The sequence below is a fragment of the Coffea arabica genome, chromosome 5c (genome assembly GCF_036785885.1).
Source record: "Coffea arabica cultivar ET-39 chromosome 5c, Coffea Arabica ET-39 HiFi, whole genome shotgun sequence".
NCBI classification, from domain to species: Eukaryota; Viridiplantae; Streptophyta; class Magnoliopsida; order Gentianales; family Rubiaceae; genus Coffea; species Coffea arabica.
Window position 1 is genome coordinate 46,307,499 of NC_092319.1, and position 16,105 is coordinate 46,323,603.

The following is a 16,105-nucleotide window of genomic DNA, read 5'->3' on the forward strand; positions in this document are numbered from 1 at the left end:
AAATCCTCACTTTCTGCCTCGGAAGCCAATGCAGCAGTAAAATCTTTAAGTAAAGCAAAACAGAAATCGAATCCCAAACTTCTTTTTTTTTTTTTTGCAACTCTACAGTAAGGTGTCCATCCAAAATTCCGCAAGGATAAGATAAATTCGCAAAGCAGTTCTATGTTGATTATGGTAATCTGCCTTTCAACCCGAAGGATCCTTGGTCGTCACTATGCACTCTAAGAGGGAACAAAGACATAATTTCTCAAATTTACAGTGAAAAGGGACGTTGTAATCTGTGTCCATTGTTGTTACCAGTACACCGTCCTTGAATACATACTTAAAATCAAAACCATGCCGAGAGTTTGGGAAGAATCTTGCTTTCGTTGTTATACTCTCGCTTGCTGGATGACAACCACATTCCATTGGCACAACTAACCTCTTTCCTGGGCTTTTTAGTTGGCAAGCACACATTTCTGTGCTTCGACTGTATTTACTGTCCTCCAGCTTTTCGTCACCGACGTCGTTAGAACTGTCAGTTGCGAACAATTTCCTCACTGCTGATTGAAGACTAACAGATAAAGAGGCAATGGAATCATGAAAATCTTCTACAGTTGCAGTGCTTCCTTCAAGTCTCCACTCATAATTGAGAAGTTTTAGCAACAACTGGTAAAGATTGACCAGACACTGGGCGCAACAACGATAAATGCACACCAGAACAGCATCACTTGAACCCGTAGATATCCTTGAAGAGCAACCCAAAGAATTTTCCTTTGCATTATCAAATGGCAAACCATTTGGAGCCAAGGGCCAGCTTTCCTGGTTGCCAGTTTTCCCAGCATCAGAGAGCTCCATACCATGTTTATCACCAAAAACACCAAGGCCATCCTTAAGAAGAACAGAAGAATCTCTCTCCACAAATCCATTAGAATGCTTATTGCACTCCTCATCTTCAACAATTTCTGTAGGATTCTTGGCATCTATAAGCATGCAATGCTCATTACTAATCCCATTTTGCAGATGACTTTGCATACGTTCAACAGAGGAAGAATGATCTAGGAAACCTTGTAACGAGTCCTCCTTATGCACAGATGCATCATCCCCGTTCTGCAACCTTAAATTATCATCTGCCATAGTATGGGCACCAACATGGTTTGCTTTGACTTCCTGGGAAATTTCTCCCGGCCCCACTGGTTCATGCAAGATTTCACTGGGAATAGTTTGTTTGCAACCACTACCTTCAGGAAGACTGTCATTGCAGGTAACTTGATTGCTAAAAGATCCCGCACCAATTAGACTAGGACTTCCATTCAAGGACTGAGCATCCACCTCTAAGCTTAAGAACAAAAAAAAGGACACAAAAGAAAGTATTTAGTAAATGATAAATGATGACAAAATCGGAAATGAATCTAGATACTAAGATTCATGACAGGATTGGATTACCTCCGTAATGTATATGCCCAGCTAATAACCATATCTTCAAAATATGCCACTTGTGATAGTAGACGGAAGAATTTATATTTATCTTTACCAGCCTGAATTTTTGTTTCAACAAGTGCAACCAGAAGCTCCAGAACTTTACGAATCTCCAAGGAAAATTCCCTAAGGGATGCATATTCACCTCTATATGCTGATAAACCAACAGCAATTAGCCCCCTCACTACACCTGACTTATCTGTATTTTTAGCAGCATTGGAACTAGAAGCAACAGCAACCCCTTCAGTTGAGTTCAGAGGACGAAAAATGCAAGAATTAAATGGCCAGCCCTTCCAGGGTCCATTTATGTGAGTACAGGGACCTTGTTTCAACTTAGACGTGACCCAACAAAGCTCAGCAAAATGAGGGTATCGCAAAATCTGATAACCAAATGTGGATATTGCTGCAAGCAAGTTGGATTTCCCTTTTACAGTATTGCAAGCTGCGACTGATGGAACAGGAGCAATCGGATGCTTGCTTGAAGATTCAAAGTTTGACTTTGGACCTGAACATTGGTGTATAGCATTAAGACTAAGTTCACCAACACTGTGATATTTCTTCTGACTGGATGAGTTTGCATGAATACTGTGACGACTCAAATGAATGAAGTACTGAACTAGATCCATCAATAACTTCGTTGCAGAGGTATCAATTATGGAATCATAATTCAAATGTTGATCCACCTCCACTAAGAATCGGGGCATTGTATCTTTCCAGGGATTGGACAGAGCACAATCCAACATCTCAGACCTGAAAAATTGCTTCACTCTAGAAGGAAGCTCTACAAATGGTACTTCTGAGGTAGCCTGTTTGAAAACAATTCAGAATTTAGATGAGCTTTTTCCAGCTCTTCATTATGCAGAGACTGAAAGTTAGCTGCTAGAAGAGATTTACTGCAGACTAAGAAATACACATAGAAGCTTAACAGACAGTCAAAGTGAATAGACGACACTAAATAAAAAACAGACCACTACATTGCGTGTTCTTTCCTTGTGACATCCATGGAGATATGGATTAGGTCCAACTTATTCTTTGAAAGATTGCAGTGTAACTACTTTGTTTCACAAGATCTTAAGCTAGACCAAGACATTTTGCCTTTATCAACATAAAAGAAATTGATATTTACTTATGAAAGGGATTCAGCAACTAAAGAACTACAAGCAGACGTACCAGAATCATCAATGGTGTACGTACACAGATAGATTCGAACTGCTCAACAAATGAGTTCCATAGACATGAGACATTTTTGACAGCACCTTGGGACTCTGAATTCCCCGCAAACTCCACAGTTGCACTCTGGCTAGAGGAAGGGGAAGCAGTTTGTCCGTCACAAGACTGAATACATGTCTCTACTGCCCATAAATCAATCCTTGGCAGAAATAACATGCATGAATCCAAACTGGCACATCTCACTGCATCAAGATGAATAAGTTCAAAAGACAAAGTTATACAAGCATCAAAATGAATAAGTTCATCCCATTGTTTTCCAGTACAGGCAATTTGGCCAAATTTGTTAAATTTTATACACCACCACAAGCACAAAATGGATCACAGGCATGTAAACCTCATCCCTTAAAACATTAATAGTTAAAGCTGCAAACTTAAAAATTAACCAATATCATACATGAATGAGAATAAGGCTAGATTCAATCAAGCGCTAGAGGGTCTTTAAACAATCAGGACAGCTGGTTACTAGAGCTTTGGTTATAATTGACCTCCTAAATTTCCTATAAATCAACCATAAGGCAAACTCATAATCAGCTAATACAAATAAAAGTAGCAGATTTGCTTCCTAATCTATGTGAAGACACAAGATGCACAGGCAAGGCAATTTTCAATATAGTAGACCCGAAAATCTCATAATACAGTTCTATTTACCTAAATCTCAGTAAAGATGTCAGTAAAGAAACATACTCAGTATTAGTGTTAGCCCATTAACCACATCTCCATGCCCTTCCTGGGACAAAGTAGCCAAGTCAAGCTTTCGTATTTCAATATTGCCAGAAAAACAGTGGAGAACACAAGAAGCAAGATGCCTCTGGCCACATCTGGCTTCCCCAGAAATCAAAATCCTAAATCCTGATTTAGTTCCTGGTTGATAGGACATGGTATGAAGCAGGCCAGGGTGAGCATATACACACTGTGCCCTTGAAGGTTTAAACTTTAAGTATCTGTCATCAGCAACATCTTCCAGGGGATCAGAACAGTTCATAGCATCTGTTAGAACGGCAGCACTTGACAGGCTATCCTGAATCTTACCAACAATATCTGCATCTTGAAGAAAATCATGAAGATGCGAGCACCAGTTATCACCCACTACTTTCTTCTCATCCAAAGCAGAAAGAACCACATGTTTAATTACTGTTGCAGCTTTATAAAGAGGTGGTGGCAACCACACATGTTCATCCAAATAAAGGGAAACAAGCAATTTGGACAGTGGTTGTAGCAGACAAGGAATAAGATGGGCCGGAAGAGGCGAGGTTACCAAATCATTTGCAGCAATTCCAGCTTCTCTGCGGGAACAAGGAGGTGGTGCTGATGAAAGAGCATCTAACCAATCTCTCTCTTCAACAGTGAAAGATGGGAGACGAGGGAGTCTATCCAAACAGGCATTGTCTCCAGCACCAGATAGAAGTTCATGCAAAGGATAGTTCCTCCTCAAAGCAATAATGGCAGCTTGAGTGCAAAGAGCCTGCAGATCAGCACCAGCAAATCCCACAGTTCTCCTTGCTACCCACTTAAGTAATGAGCCACTAATTTGTTTGGGCCATTTCTGAGTGTGTAGTGCCAGAATTGCCTCTCTGTCCTCTGTCGATGGCAGTGGGAAATAAATCTCACGGTCAAACCTTCCTGGCCGCCTTAAAGCTGGATCAATAGCATCAGGACGATTTGTTGCACCTATTACAACAACTGAACCTCGAGATTTTAAACCATCCATTAAAGCAAGCAAAGTAGAAACAACTGAACTATGTGTCTGGTCTTGCTGTCTAGTACGGCAAGGGGCCAAGCCATCTATTTCATCAAAGAAAATAATTGAAGGCTGAGACTTTTCAGCAACCTGAAAAAGAAGTCTCAGCTGACGCTCAGCATCCCCAACATATTTTCCCAAACAATCCGCGCCTTTGCGAGCAAAATATGCAATTCTTTTATCACCACGAGAACATGAACCAATTAATGCCCGTACAACCAACGTTTTGCCTGTCCCAGGATATCCATGCAACAGAACTCCTCTGGGAGGTGTAAGCCCCAGGCTACCAAAAAACTCGGGGTATAACAGTGGTAGAATGACCACTTCCTTCATGCATCGTATGACATCACGAAGACCAGCAACAGATTCCCAACCCTGAAACTGAATCTCACTGTCACCGCTTGAGCCCCCAATATATGTGGGTGCAATTCTCAGCAAATCCCGATGAAGTCTCTTGCCCTCACGCTTCAGAAACTCCTCATCCTCCCCACATTGCTCTAACCATTTTTCTTCTGATTCAATATCCTTCCTTAATGCATCATTTGACATCTTTCTAATTTCCAACTTCATTTTTTTTAACTTCATTTTCTTCAGTCGGAGTAAATATTGACTTCCCTGGGGTTGGAAGATATGTCGATGATCTGTACAAGCAATCAGAAATTTGCGATGATCAAAGATGCAACCACTGGCTCGTGCACATGGCTGCAAAATGTCACAATTGAGGCAGAAGAAGAGTTATATCGAGGAACATACAACTATCAAGGGAAAAAGGACATATGACAATGACTTAGAGAAACAAACATAAAAGACCACAGATGGGCCTTAATTAGAAAAAAGAAGAAAAGAAGGAAAACTGACCAGGTGGTAAGTTTTTGGACAGCGATCAACACGGCACCCGATCGTTGCTCCTGGCCTTCCACAGCGGGTGCACTTCAAAACCCTTCCCCTGTAAAGTGCTGCCCTAACATTTTTCAAGCAACCCAAGCCAGCAAAATAAACCTGAAAACAGAAACAAGAATGGGAATGTACCATGATGACAGGCTCAGGAAACGCATTAAAGGAATGAATGATAAATACAACAGTAAATCCACATAGAAGAAAGTACATAAAGGCCAGTCAGCATACATATTAAGGAAAAAAGCCAAGTGTACATAAAATCAACCAGTTATTGTTGCTAACTTCCTACAAAAATTTCCATCATATAGCAAGAACTGAGATGGTAAAATGTTGAGTCCTGATAACCTTATAAACACACAGTATCAGTAAATGAAGTAAAACAAACAATTTATAGCCACAAACCAAAGAAGAAAAGGAAATCAAATAAGGAATAAAAAAGACAGAGGGACATCAGCCACAGAAACAAAACTACAGGAAAGCATAGATCGCAGAGTGGCTTACACTCAAGTTAGCAAATCAAACAAATTATACAGCTAACAAAAGGAAGAAAATGCTAAAGAAACTGAAATCAACAGTAACTAATGGGGTGCTTCAGCAAAATTACAAGCACAAGTGAATGGAACAAATTCTACCAGGAAAGTAAAGAGGGGCAAAACTCCCCTACCACTTTATATGCTATGGTTATTATTTGTCCGTTCCAAAGTAGTTTTCATGATTTAGAAATTCAAAGAAAAGAACAAAATTTTTACCAATCTTAACCTTGTTACAACTTCCTAAGTAATAATACTAGTAATAAGACCAACACCAAACTGAAGGCAACAATGTAAAAGAAATGTTGCCAGCTAATGAGTATTAGTCAGAACTCAGAACTAAAATTAATTCAATGTATGTATAGTTTAGATAAGAAAAGATAAAACATGTTGGAGGGAGTGTACAGTATAAATGGAAATGAAGTTTTTCACCTTCCAAGATGCTTATAATCCATTACACATTCAGCTTAGCTGTAACTCAAGGACCTTTAAGCTTTAGTCAATAAGAATTACTATTAGCCTGCTCATTCAGAATGTGAAGTATTCCCAACATAGTGTCATGGAAAAATAAAAACCAAAGGTGTACCTTCATAGATCTACCAGCTAAAAAGATATCTACTCTTTGTGCAAGTAAAAAAGAGTTCTGTGGTACCTAAGCAGCATAGTCAGACATGAACTTTTGTCCTGTTCTCAAATTCCCTATGTTGCTCTAGGACCTTTGCAGATATAACCTCTTACCTCACTTAAGTGCATCTGACGCTAGACTCAAGCCAAACTGCCATGTAGTAATGGCTGTTAATGACCAAAGGTTTGATCACCATCTCACTTTAAACTGTGGGCACAGTATTGTCCATGCTTATATAGGCATTACTGAACAGGAAAGATTACCAAAGAGGCAATGTGTGCATTGAATCCATAGCTAACACTTCGTAGTTTTCAAGTAAATAGTCTCACTGGCAAATTTTCCATCTCCAACTTTATTAATGAACTCAAAACTAAAATAAGATCTTCTAATATATATGGTGACTATTATACATATGTCTACACGTAGATAAACCAGGAATAGAAAATAAGGAGAAACTAGGAAATGATTCAAATCTACATTCATTAGTAGCAGTAGTGATCATAACATGCAAACATTCCAAATATGATTAATTACAATCTTTTCTGCTTTTTTTTCCAAAGAAACTTCCCCATTCTCATATCTAGAATAAAGAATAACTGAACCGAGCATTTCCAAGTGAGATAAATAAACAAGAGTTCTATTAGGGAGAGAAAAGTTGTGGCCTCATGAAAATGGGAAAAGAAACATGGAAAATAGACCATACCTCTGGACTCCAGACAGCACACTGTTGATGCACCCAAATTCCAGCTATACCATAGCGATCATTAACAGGACCCAAGAGTCGTCCAAGCCAGCCAAGTTCATCACCAAAACCATCCCAAATGTCATAGTTGGGTTCTTCAGAAGCAGAACCCCCACTACTTGCTTCATCGTCAGTTCCATTGCCAACTTGTACAAGTTTCTTTGGTGGTTTTCCATCAGTACCTCCTCCACACAAACCACAATGCCTTCCCTCTTTTATACGAATTGGTTTCAGTTTACTGTTAAGTAAACCATTGGAAACATGATTTTTCGTGCCAAACTTCTCAGAGGATTCTTCTTCTAGAGGCTTCCAATTAGCTTCTTCAAGTTTTGTTTGGTCTACCATGGTTCCATTTTCTTCTTCTAGAGGTTTCCAATCAGCTTCTTCAACTTTTGCCTGGTCTGCTGCGGCTCCATATGCTTCTTGTAGAGGCTTCCAATTAGCTTCTTCAACTTTTGCCTGGTCTGTTGTTGCTCCATCAACTTCCAGAGCATTATTTGGGTGCTCTTCCATAACACATGCTACCTTATCAACCTGCAGTTGAACACTGTCATTGCTATCATGCTTCTCTAACTGTGAACCAGTCCGAACTTCTATCTGCTCTTTTTCAACCGACTTTGAGGATCCAAGGCCATCTTTGGTTCCATCATCATTACCACATCCTTTTTCAGTCTTCAACAGTAAATCACTTCTGTTATCACTCAATTGCGCCCACTCTTCTTCATCCAACATTTTCTCATCCACCATACCACCACCCAAACCAACTTGTTGCTGCTCACTCTCTAAAAGACTCAAAACTTTAACCTTCCCCTCTGCAGCAGATGAATCCGCACCTAGAAATCCCTCCTTAATATCAATCTCCTTAATTTCCAATGCCCCTTCTTCCTTAACACCATCAAAATCCTGAAAAAGTTTCCTCCTCCCTTTCAGTGAGAAATGCCCCTTCTCCCTTCCTCCATACTCTCCAAAGCTCACAGATTTACCCCTAGTTCTCAACCGTGACCTCCAACTACCCAAATTTTCCTCCTCTTCCTCCAACTCCTTTGAAGTAGAACACGTATTCTCATTCTTCACCCCAATTCGGACAACTCTTTTCCCTTTATGCACACTACTCACCCTTCCCTTCTTATCAAGTCTCCGTCTCTTCTTTGGTGGCAAAGGCGAAGCATCGAGCACCTCAGGAGCCCTTCGAACCCGAGTGCTCCGGCGACGCTCCGTTCCATCCCCATCCACATGACCCGCATTTAACAGTTCCCTCTTCTCCACCCCGCTATGGTTCCTAGTATAAACATTTTCGCATATTGCATCTAATCTCTTATGCTTTTTCTTACTCCTAGAACTTCTCAAAACATTATCTTCACTCCTTTCCACCACAGATTCCGACCTCGAAAATCGCATGACACTAATTCCCAATGTATAAAATTTAAGTGGTATAAAAATTAATTGCTCAAATATAAGTCAAGGGCATTTAGATTCCGAAAAATTCAGCAAAAGGGTCTTGAATTTTATTGTCCCAGATTAAGAATCTAATACGAATTGGCAAAGGAGGGACTTACCTCTGATCAGCTGATCATCGAAAGCAGAGAAAAAACAAAAACCCAAAAAAAGGCCCCTTGAAAAGATTAATTTTCGAGCTAAGTTTTAGCTTATGGAGCGTGAATCACAAACGAGATTTGATTTTTGGGTTCGATTTTTCAAACTTTAAAATGACAGGGTGCGAAGGAAGAGGAGGAGGAAGAAGAAAGGAGAATGCTAGGGCGGAGGAGTTGAGAGGGTTCAAGGGGTGGAGTGTTATATATGTATGTGTATATAAGAACCGGTGAAGGTAATTGATATTCTGGCATATTAATTTTTTCACGCGCGAAGAAGGATCGGTGTCAATTGGGATTCGTTTGAGGAGGGGAAAAACTTTTGGTCCCGCGAGGAATTGCTGACGTGGCAGGAGATGTGCTGATGTTCACACGCGCTAATTGGGTGAGGCTGGGGCTTGTGGAGGAAAATAGGAATTGAAATTAAATTTTATTTTTTTCCCACCAAATCTTACCGCCAAATAGATGTTAATTTTCTGAATTTTTTCTACTGTATTTTATTCCAATGTTAATTTTTTCTGAAAATCAGCAATTTGCTGACCATAACAAAGTTGATTCTCCTAAAACATATCATTTATATGTTACACGCAAAATTATTGCATAAATTTTGTATTCTCTTACCTTTCATTTTTTTAAACGTCCCCAAATAAAAATTCAGAAAAATCAAAGCATATAGTTTTTTTCCGCTCTGTTATCCCATTATGTTTTGGTAGATGACGCCATTCAATTGCAATTTGAATGGTAAAATTGGAATAATTTGAACAGCGATGAACCCATCATCAACACACTGGTTGAATTCTTGAAATTGTTGTTGGAGAAGGAAAGCTCATGAAGAGTGTATGTATATATATATATATATGCAATTAGCACAAAGAAATTAGTCCGAAATGAAGATCATAACAAGGCAGGTGAACGTAAAGAGATGTAGAGTGGCAACTAGACGCGATTTTCAAATAGAAACTCAACTTTTTCGGGAGAACCACGTAATCTCCTTGCAGTAATTTGCAGAAGAGCACCATCTATAAGCATGTGTTGTACCACTCTTGCAATATTTTTGGTATCATCTATTCCAAGATGGTGACTTCCTAGCAGTGGAATTCGGAGTTCCCTCATCATTGAAACCATTCCTGGAGCCTGACAATCAAAAAGAAGCCAACTAGTGTAATACAGGAACTAAGGGCAACCCAAAACTATGAGAGGTTTGAGGAGGATGGCAACAATCTGAGAAGTTTATCACTATAACACAAACTTAGTCCAATCAACAGCAGCAGCTGCAAACGAGCATTGGGCTGAGATGAAACACTCTATAAAATGCATAAACTCACAGACACACAGCCAATCTCACACTAATGCAACGTTCTCTGAAAGCAAATTGTACAGTAACATGGCGGTCACACAACTAAATCATGCCAACCTATGGTTCACTGAGTCAGCTGAATCCAAAGGGAATCATTTCGAAATCAGAAATGTGTAAGTACAGCAAACTCACCCTTCTATTATAAAAGTTCAAAAAAATGTCCTTTAGATTGATCCATTCGGTGAAATATGATGGAAGTGCCATCCTTGATACTTTGCACTGCGCAGGGATCTTTGTCTTCAAATCCCAATTTCCGCTGGTACATGTAAACCAACAATACATAGTTAATTAGAAAAAACTAAAGAATGTTGCTTTGTTTTCAGAACCTAACAAGCATTGCAACTCCTTTTCAGACTGGATCAAGTCCTGTTTATTCTCCATCTCCAAAATCCTAGTGGTTTTATGAGTTTGTTTAGGATCATATTTATCCTTTCTGATTAAGTAATGTAGGCCTCAACAATATCATCAACACTTTAAAACTAAATGATAGGGGAATCAAAAGAGAAATAGAATGCTACAAACAAAGTTTTTTTTTCCAAGTTAAAAAGGAGCTTTTGGAGTTCAGCAGAGGACCCATATGTTATTAGGCTCTCACAGTTTCAAACTTTTAACATCTGAATGTTCATAAAAAAATAACAAGTTAAAGTACAAAAACAAAGTTTATCCATTCAACAGAATTCATAGGCGTTCATTCTACACCTCTCAGAAGGCATTGATAAAATATGACAATTTGATCCAGCGAAGTAGGGCATTGATAAAAATGACTCAAGGGTTATGTCAACATCACTAAGACAAGCAACTTACCAAGTTATAAATGCAGCTCTATTTAGACGACCACCTGGCTTTTTGACCCATAAATGATGCTTACCCAACCACTCTTCAAATTGTTGAATCACTTCATCAAATGGGATGGCAGTATCGTGCCAAACCCTGCATAAATAAAGAACCATGAAATGGCTCAAGATAGTATACTTGTTCCTTTTTTTTGGTTTTTTTTTTTTTGTGGGTGGGGTAGGGGGGTAGCATAATCTCTGGGAAATGAAATTCTAATCTCATCAAAAATAGGACAAACATGCTTTAGGAAAAGAAAAATTAAGTCCAAGTAAGATTCATGGTTGGAAATTATAATGTGAAGATGAAATATTAAAGCTACCAACGTGTGTCCTTGAAAAAGAAATACCAATGTGTAAGTGAACAAGTTATGCAACTGAATTTTCAAATTTATAGCAACCTTTCCTTCAATTGCAATATAGTTTGACAAATACATCAATCCACAATGAGTAAACTCCGAAATAAAGCAAATGGATATACAAGTGAAATCACTAGATTCACCGGTGAATCAAGTATTTAGATAACAGAGCATTCATCTGGTGAATCAAGTATATCATCAGTCCAAAAAAAAAACTATCAAGAATCAAGATTCACCGGACAAGCCCAGGTAATAGATTCAACAGATATAAAATAGCATCAGCTGAATCAAACAGGCCAGCAAGTAAACTAAGTTTAGCGACTTGGACAGAGAATTAGTAATGTACCTGTCAACTCCTAGTTTTCCGTATTTTCCGTCAATGTACTGATTTATTCTTTGCTCACCCATCTGGGAAGGCCTCACAAACCTGTCAAAAGTTTAGGAAAACCAGAAGAAGCATTAATCATTTAAAATCACACTCATCACATAAAAATTAAACAAATTTTGCTAACAAGCAAACAATTAGCACCGTAAGGTGTCAAGATAAATTTACTAGCCATAATATACTCCATCCATGGTTTACCATTTACTTTCCCCAAGTCCCCTTTTTGGACGGTGAAGATATTACGTCCTTAACTGCAAAGGAAAGTTTTCCATACCAAATATCAAATCCTACATCCTCCTAATTACTTTCACATGTATCCCACTCACATTACCAGCTATATCAAGCTATTGTTACAGTAGAACCCATTTTATCAAAAAGACAAACTCCAAGTACGAAAATAAATCCATTTAGATGCAAACACCCATAACATGAATCCAGTAATCATTTCGACGTATGAAGCAAACTTCTTCACAGTTACACTCAAAGTCAAATCACTAACCGAATCAAATTCCTCATTATTGCAGTACATAAACCAATGGATCATTTTTTTTGGTTTTCAACCATGTCAACTATTCTAGTGTTGATAGACTGCCTTAGAATGAGCTCATGTAAAGTTAATACCTAAAGGGACTAATGTAAAACAAGAAGGATATTTCCACAACATTACACGGGGTCATGTTTCCAAAGCAGTAATTTAAATTTTTTATAATTTTTTTTAACGAAACCTGTGGAAGAAGTCGATGGAATTCATGGTTTTGGCATTAAGTAAGAGCACAGGAAACTCAAGAATCTCCACTTTGCCCTCCAAATCAAGCACAAGAAAGTAATCGAACTCCTGGGACTTCAGCTTCTCCAACTGACATGTTTCCAACCCAAGCCCAGATGAGAGATTATGGTTAAACTTCCCCAAATGAACAGGGTCATCTGTCTATCCAAAGAGGGGGAAAAACCATAAAATTTACTAAAGTTTTTCCAGATAAAGCACAAAACAGAAATACTATAAAAGACAGAAAAATCATAGGGAACTATTACACTAAAAGCAGCAAAAGGGCAAAAGGGCTCACCTTAGTACACTTACCTTGGGTGTAGTACAAACATAAGGGCTTCCAGCGGTTGATTTTGAGGGGAGCAGAAGCTTGGATTGGTGAAGAGGTGGATTCTTCTTTTTCCATGAAAGCAGAGGCTCCGAGGCTAATGCTGCGTTTGGGGTGAAGAGAAGGGAGTGTTGAGAGAGGTGGAAGTACGGGAGATAGAAGAGGAGCACGACGGACTAACGAAGAAAATCTTGGAAACGTCATCTGGATGATGACCCTGTTTTATCCAAATTGGGGGGGTTTTAGTACCGGGGAGTGTGGGTTTAGGAAAGGCCCTTTTTTCCTTTTATTTGACTCTCACAGTCTCACGGTAGAAGTTCCATGTCAATTTAGTGTCCGCTGAGCGCCGAGGAAGTCTCAGAATTCCAGAACAATTTGACGGCTCCAGGCTCATGGGGAGGGCCGGGTGGCTCAGGACATTTTTTGCCTTTTAATGGTGGCTCAGCTTGTGGACTCCCTCGTAATAAGGTTCAGGTTCAGGTTCAGGTTCTAAGAGTCTCTCTTCTTCTTCTTCTTCTTTTTTTTTTTTTTGGAATAATATCAGAAACCTTGCTTAAGGTTTCTCCTAATATCACTTGACGCCCCTAATGTTTTTGAAATATTACTTACCTTCCCTAATAATTAGAAAGAGACTATATTAACCCTTATTTGACACATAATTCACATATCAAATAATTTTTTTTTTTATTTTTTAGTGTAAGCAAGAGGACTCGAACCCGAGACCTCTCACTTACACTCCCTCCCCCCATACCACCCAACCTAACCCTTCCCCCCCCTTTTTTTTTAAAAAATTTTTTTTGTTATCAGCAACGATACATTTGTATAATCTATTCTATCCTAATCTAGGAAGAGAGGAAGCCTAAGGAGACTGTGATAGGGGCTAGTGGGTATACATCATTCTCTTCAAAAATTTTATAAAAAAAACTAAAGTCACTTTTTTCACTTTCCCTTTTCTACATCATTCTCTATTACTCATTTTTTGGATGATTATGCAATATTTTATTTATAAATTATAATAAATTCAATTTTGTTTATCTTTTATTTTGTGATTGTGATAAAGTGAGGTATGATTTATTTGCTTATTTTGAGTTGACTTTTATGATGATTAGTACAATTTAATAATTTGGGCAAGGATTGAGAAGATGTTGAAAAAAATATAAAAGTTCATAAGAAATCGATTTTGACCATATAGAATTAAATTAGTGCAAGTGCATTTCTTTTCAAATATCTTTTTTTTATTTTTCAAATTTATATTTTTATGGGATATAGCATTATGACGTGATAGTACCACAAGAGATTAGTTTTTAGATGATGGTTTCTTAAAATTAACAAAGTAATTTAGAAATATTTTTATTTAGCAGGTGAAAGGGTCGTTTAGGACTTTTAAAAATTTAGTAACAGAAGTAAGGAAGGCAAGTGATCTTTTTAAAACTTTACGAGTGTCATGTGATATTGAGAAAAATCTCAAGGGAAGTTTCTGATATTATTCCATTTTTTAGGATGAAATAAATGTTTCATTTATTCAAATCACATATTATAGCTTTCATCAATGAAGGTTCGAATCTCACTACCAACAGTCAAAGACTCCGACCTATAATAGTAATATATTATAATAACCACTATAAATTGCTGAAAATTGCGCCGATGACTGCCATAATTATGGTAGCCAATTTTGAGGTGACCTCAAATTTAAGTCTTGACACATATGTAACCATTTTAATCTTTACATTGATGTAGTGAGAAAGATATTACATAGTCGTGAATAAATCAATCACTTCTTTTAAAAACACGCAAAATAATACTAGTATCCTTACTTTTATACTAGTGGGAATACCCGTGCTATGCACGGTGCTGACATTATTGAAAAAAAATAAAATTGTGAACAAATAAAGGTGAAAAAATTTTACCAATAAAATTAAAATATAATATCTATTTAACAATAATTTGAAATATAATAGAATGTATATATCATTCAAGAACCGTCTTTTTTCGGTTGTATGAGAATTTTTTTTATCATTGTATGAGAATTGTTAACAAAAAAATACAATAGTTAATATAGAATAGCATCAATATAATTTAATACAATTGTGTTGTAATCAAATGAAAAATACGCACCAATTGAATTGTTATTAGCACCCATAGTTAAAGAAGCAATCCCTATATAAAAATATTTTGGTACATGTAGTAATTGGTAATTTATAAAATAAAATAAATTGCTAATCTATAAAATTGTTAAGTTGTCTATAAATAGCATCAATAGAATGTAATATAATTGTATTGTAATCGAACAATTGTAATACAATTGTATTGTATTGTATCTATAGTTGATTTAGCAAGATAGTGCAGCCAAAAAGTGAGTATGTAAGATGAGTATGACGATATAAGAAACTGTATATTTACCATGATCATGCAAAATCATTGGTGATGTGGATGCCTGGCGATCTCGAGGATAGTTAGATTTCTCATTTCTTTGATCTAGAAATAAAATATATATTAAATTAAAAATCAATAGTTTATGTATTTATTTTATGTGTAAATAATGATACATTGTATGAGAACTGTTAACCAAAAAAATATAATAATTAATATAGAAATAGCATCAATAGAATTTAATAGAATTGCATTGTAATCAAATGAAAACAATTACAAAGAAGTGGTTACCTGAACTAAGGAATGTAGTTTTAAATGCTCAAAAGTGCCTTGACGATTGCACATATGTCAGGGGCTTGGTGAGTTTTTTGCTCCTCTTGAATCATTTTCTTTTTTCTAATTGTAATATATTACTTGCAAGTGTTAAGTAGGACTTGGCTCTAACCTTTCGTTTAAGTACTTTAAGCAATGAACTATTTATTCCATGAGTTGAATTGTGCTGTTGCTAGATAGATGAATCACGTAGTTGTAATTGTCATTGTTGATAAAGAAAAGAAAGGCTAGAATGCAATTTTGCCAAAAGGATTTCTGACGAAATTAAAAATTAATCCAATTTTAATAATGGACGTATAGTGTCTTAGTTATTAGTAGTATCTGAATTGTTTTTCTCCAATTATAAACCATTTTTAATTATTTTTTTTAATTATCAAAAAATCTTTTTTTTTATTTCATGCACGATCATTTTTGGAATAAAATTATGAAAATAACTATCATAACACCTATTTTATGTGATAAATGTGCAATAAAAATAATTAAAAAAATTTCAGTAATACAAACAAATAAATTTTTATAATATACAATTTATGTTAGAAATAGTAGAACCCTTAATCATGAACTTATA

The 16,105-nt window shown here is 37.0% G+C and overlaps 2 protein-coding genes across 5 annotated transcripts; both read right to left on the minus strand.

The window, feature by feature from the left end:
• Nucleotides 1-66: 66 nt before the first annotated feature.
• Nucleotides 67-9,200, minus strand: LOC113690126 (uncharacterized). Of its 2 annotated transcripts, none has more exons than XM_027207949.2 (6): nucleotides 7,182-9,189; nucleotides 5,285-5,425; nucleotides 3,373-5,128; nucleotides 2,629-2,870; nucleotides 1,426-2,264; nucleotides 67-1,318 (listed from the first exon to the last, which is right to left on the minus strand). In XM_027207949.2, exons 1-6 carry the CDS (start codon nucleotides 8,616-8,618, stop codon nucleotides 187-189), a joined length of 5,547 nt encoding a protein of 1,848 aa, XP_027063750.1. In that variant the 5' UTR covers nucleotides 8,619-9,189; the 3' UTR covers nucleotides 67-186. The 2 variants fall into 2 exon arrangements, with proteins under 2 accessions (XP_027063750.1, XP_027063751.1); XM_027207950.2 differs by having other exon boundaries at nucleotides 1,181-1,313; nucleotides 7,182-9,200.
• Nucleotides 9,201-9,633: 433 nt separating this feature from the next.
• On the minus strand, nucleotides 9,634-13,552 carry LOC113689863 (uncharacterized exonuclease domain-containing protein At3g15140). 3 transcript variants are annotated; one of them, XM_027207657.2, is made up of 6 exons: nucleotides 12,819-13,552; nucleotides 12,466-12,664; nucleotides 11,702-11,782; nucleotides 10,971-11,096; nucleotides 10,299-10,422; nucleotides 9,634-9,943 (listed from the first exon to the last, which is right to left on the minus strand). In XM_027207657.2, exons 1-6 carry the CDS (start codon nucleotides 13,036-13,038, stop codon nucleotides 9,746-9,748), a joined length of 948 nt encoding a protein of 315 aa, XP_027063458.1. In that variant the 5' UTR covers nucleotides 13,039-13,552; the 3' UTR covers nucleotides 9,634-9,745. The 3 variants fall into 3 exon arrangements, with proteins under 3 accessions (XP_027063458.1, XP_027063459.1, XP_027063457.1); XM_027207658.2 differs by having other exon boundaries at nucleotides 12,466-12,596; nucleotides 12,805-13,552; XM_027207656.2 differs by having other exon boundaries at nucleotides 12,466-12,668; nucleotides 12,805-13,550.
• Nucleotides 13,553-16,105: the final 2,553 nt, after the last annotated feature.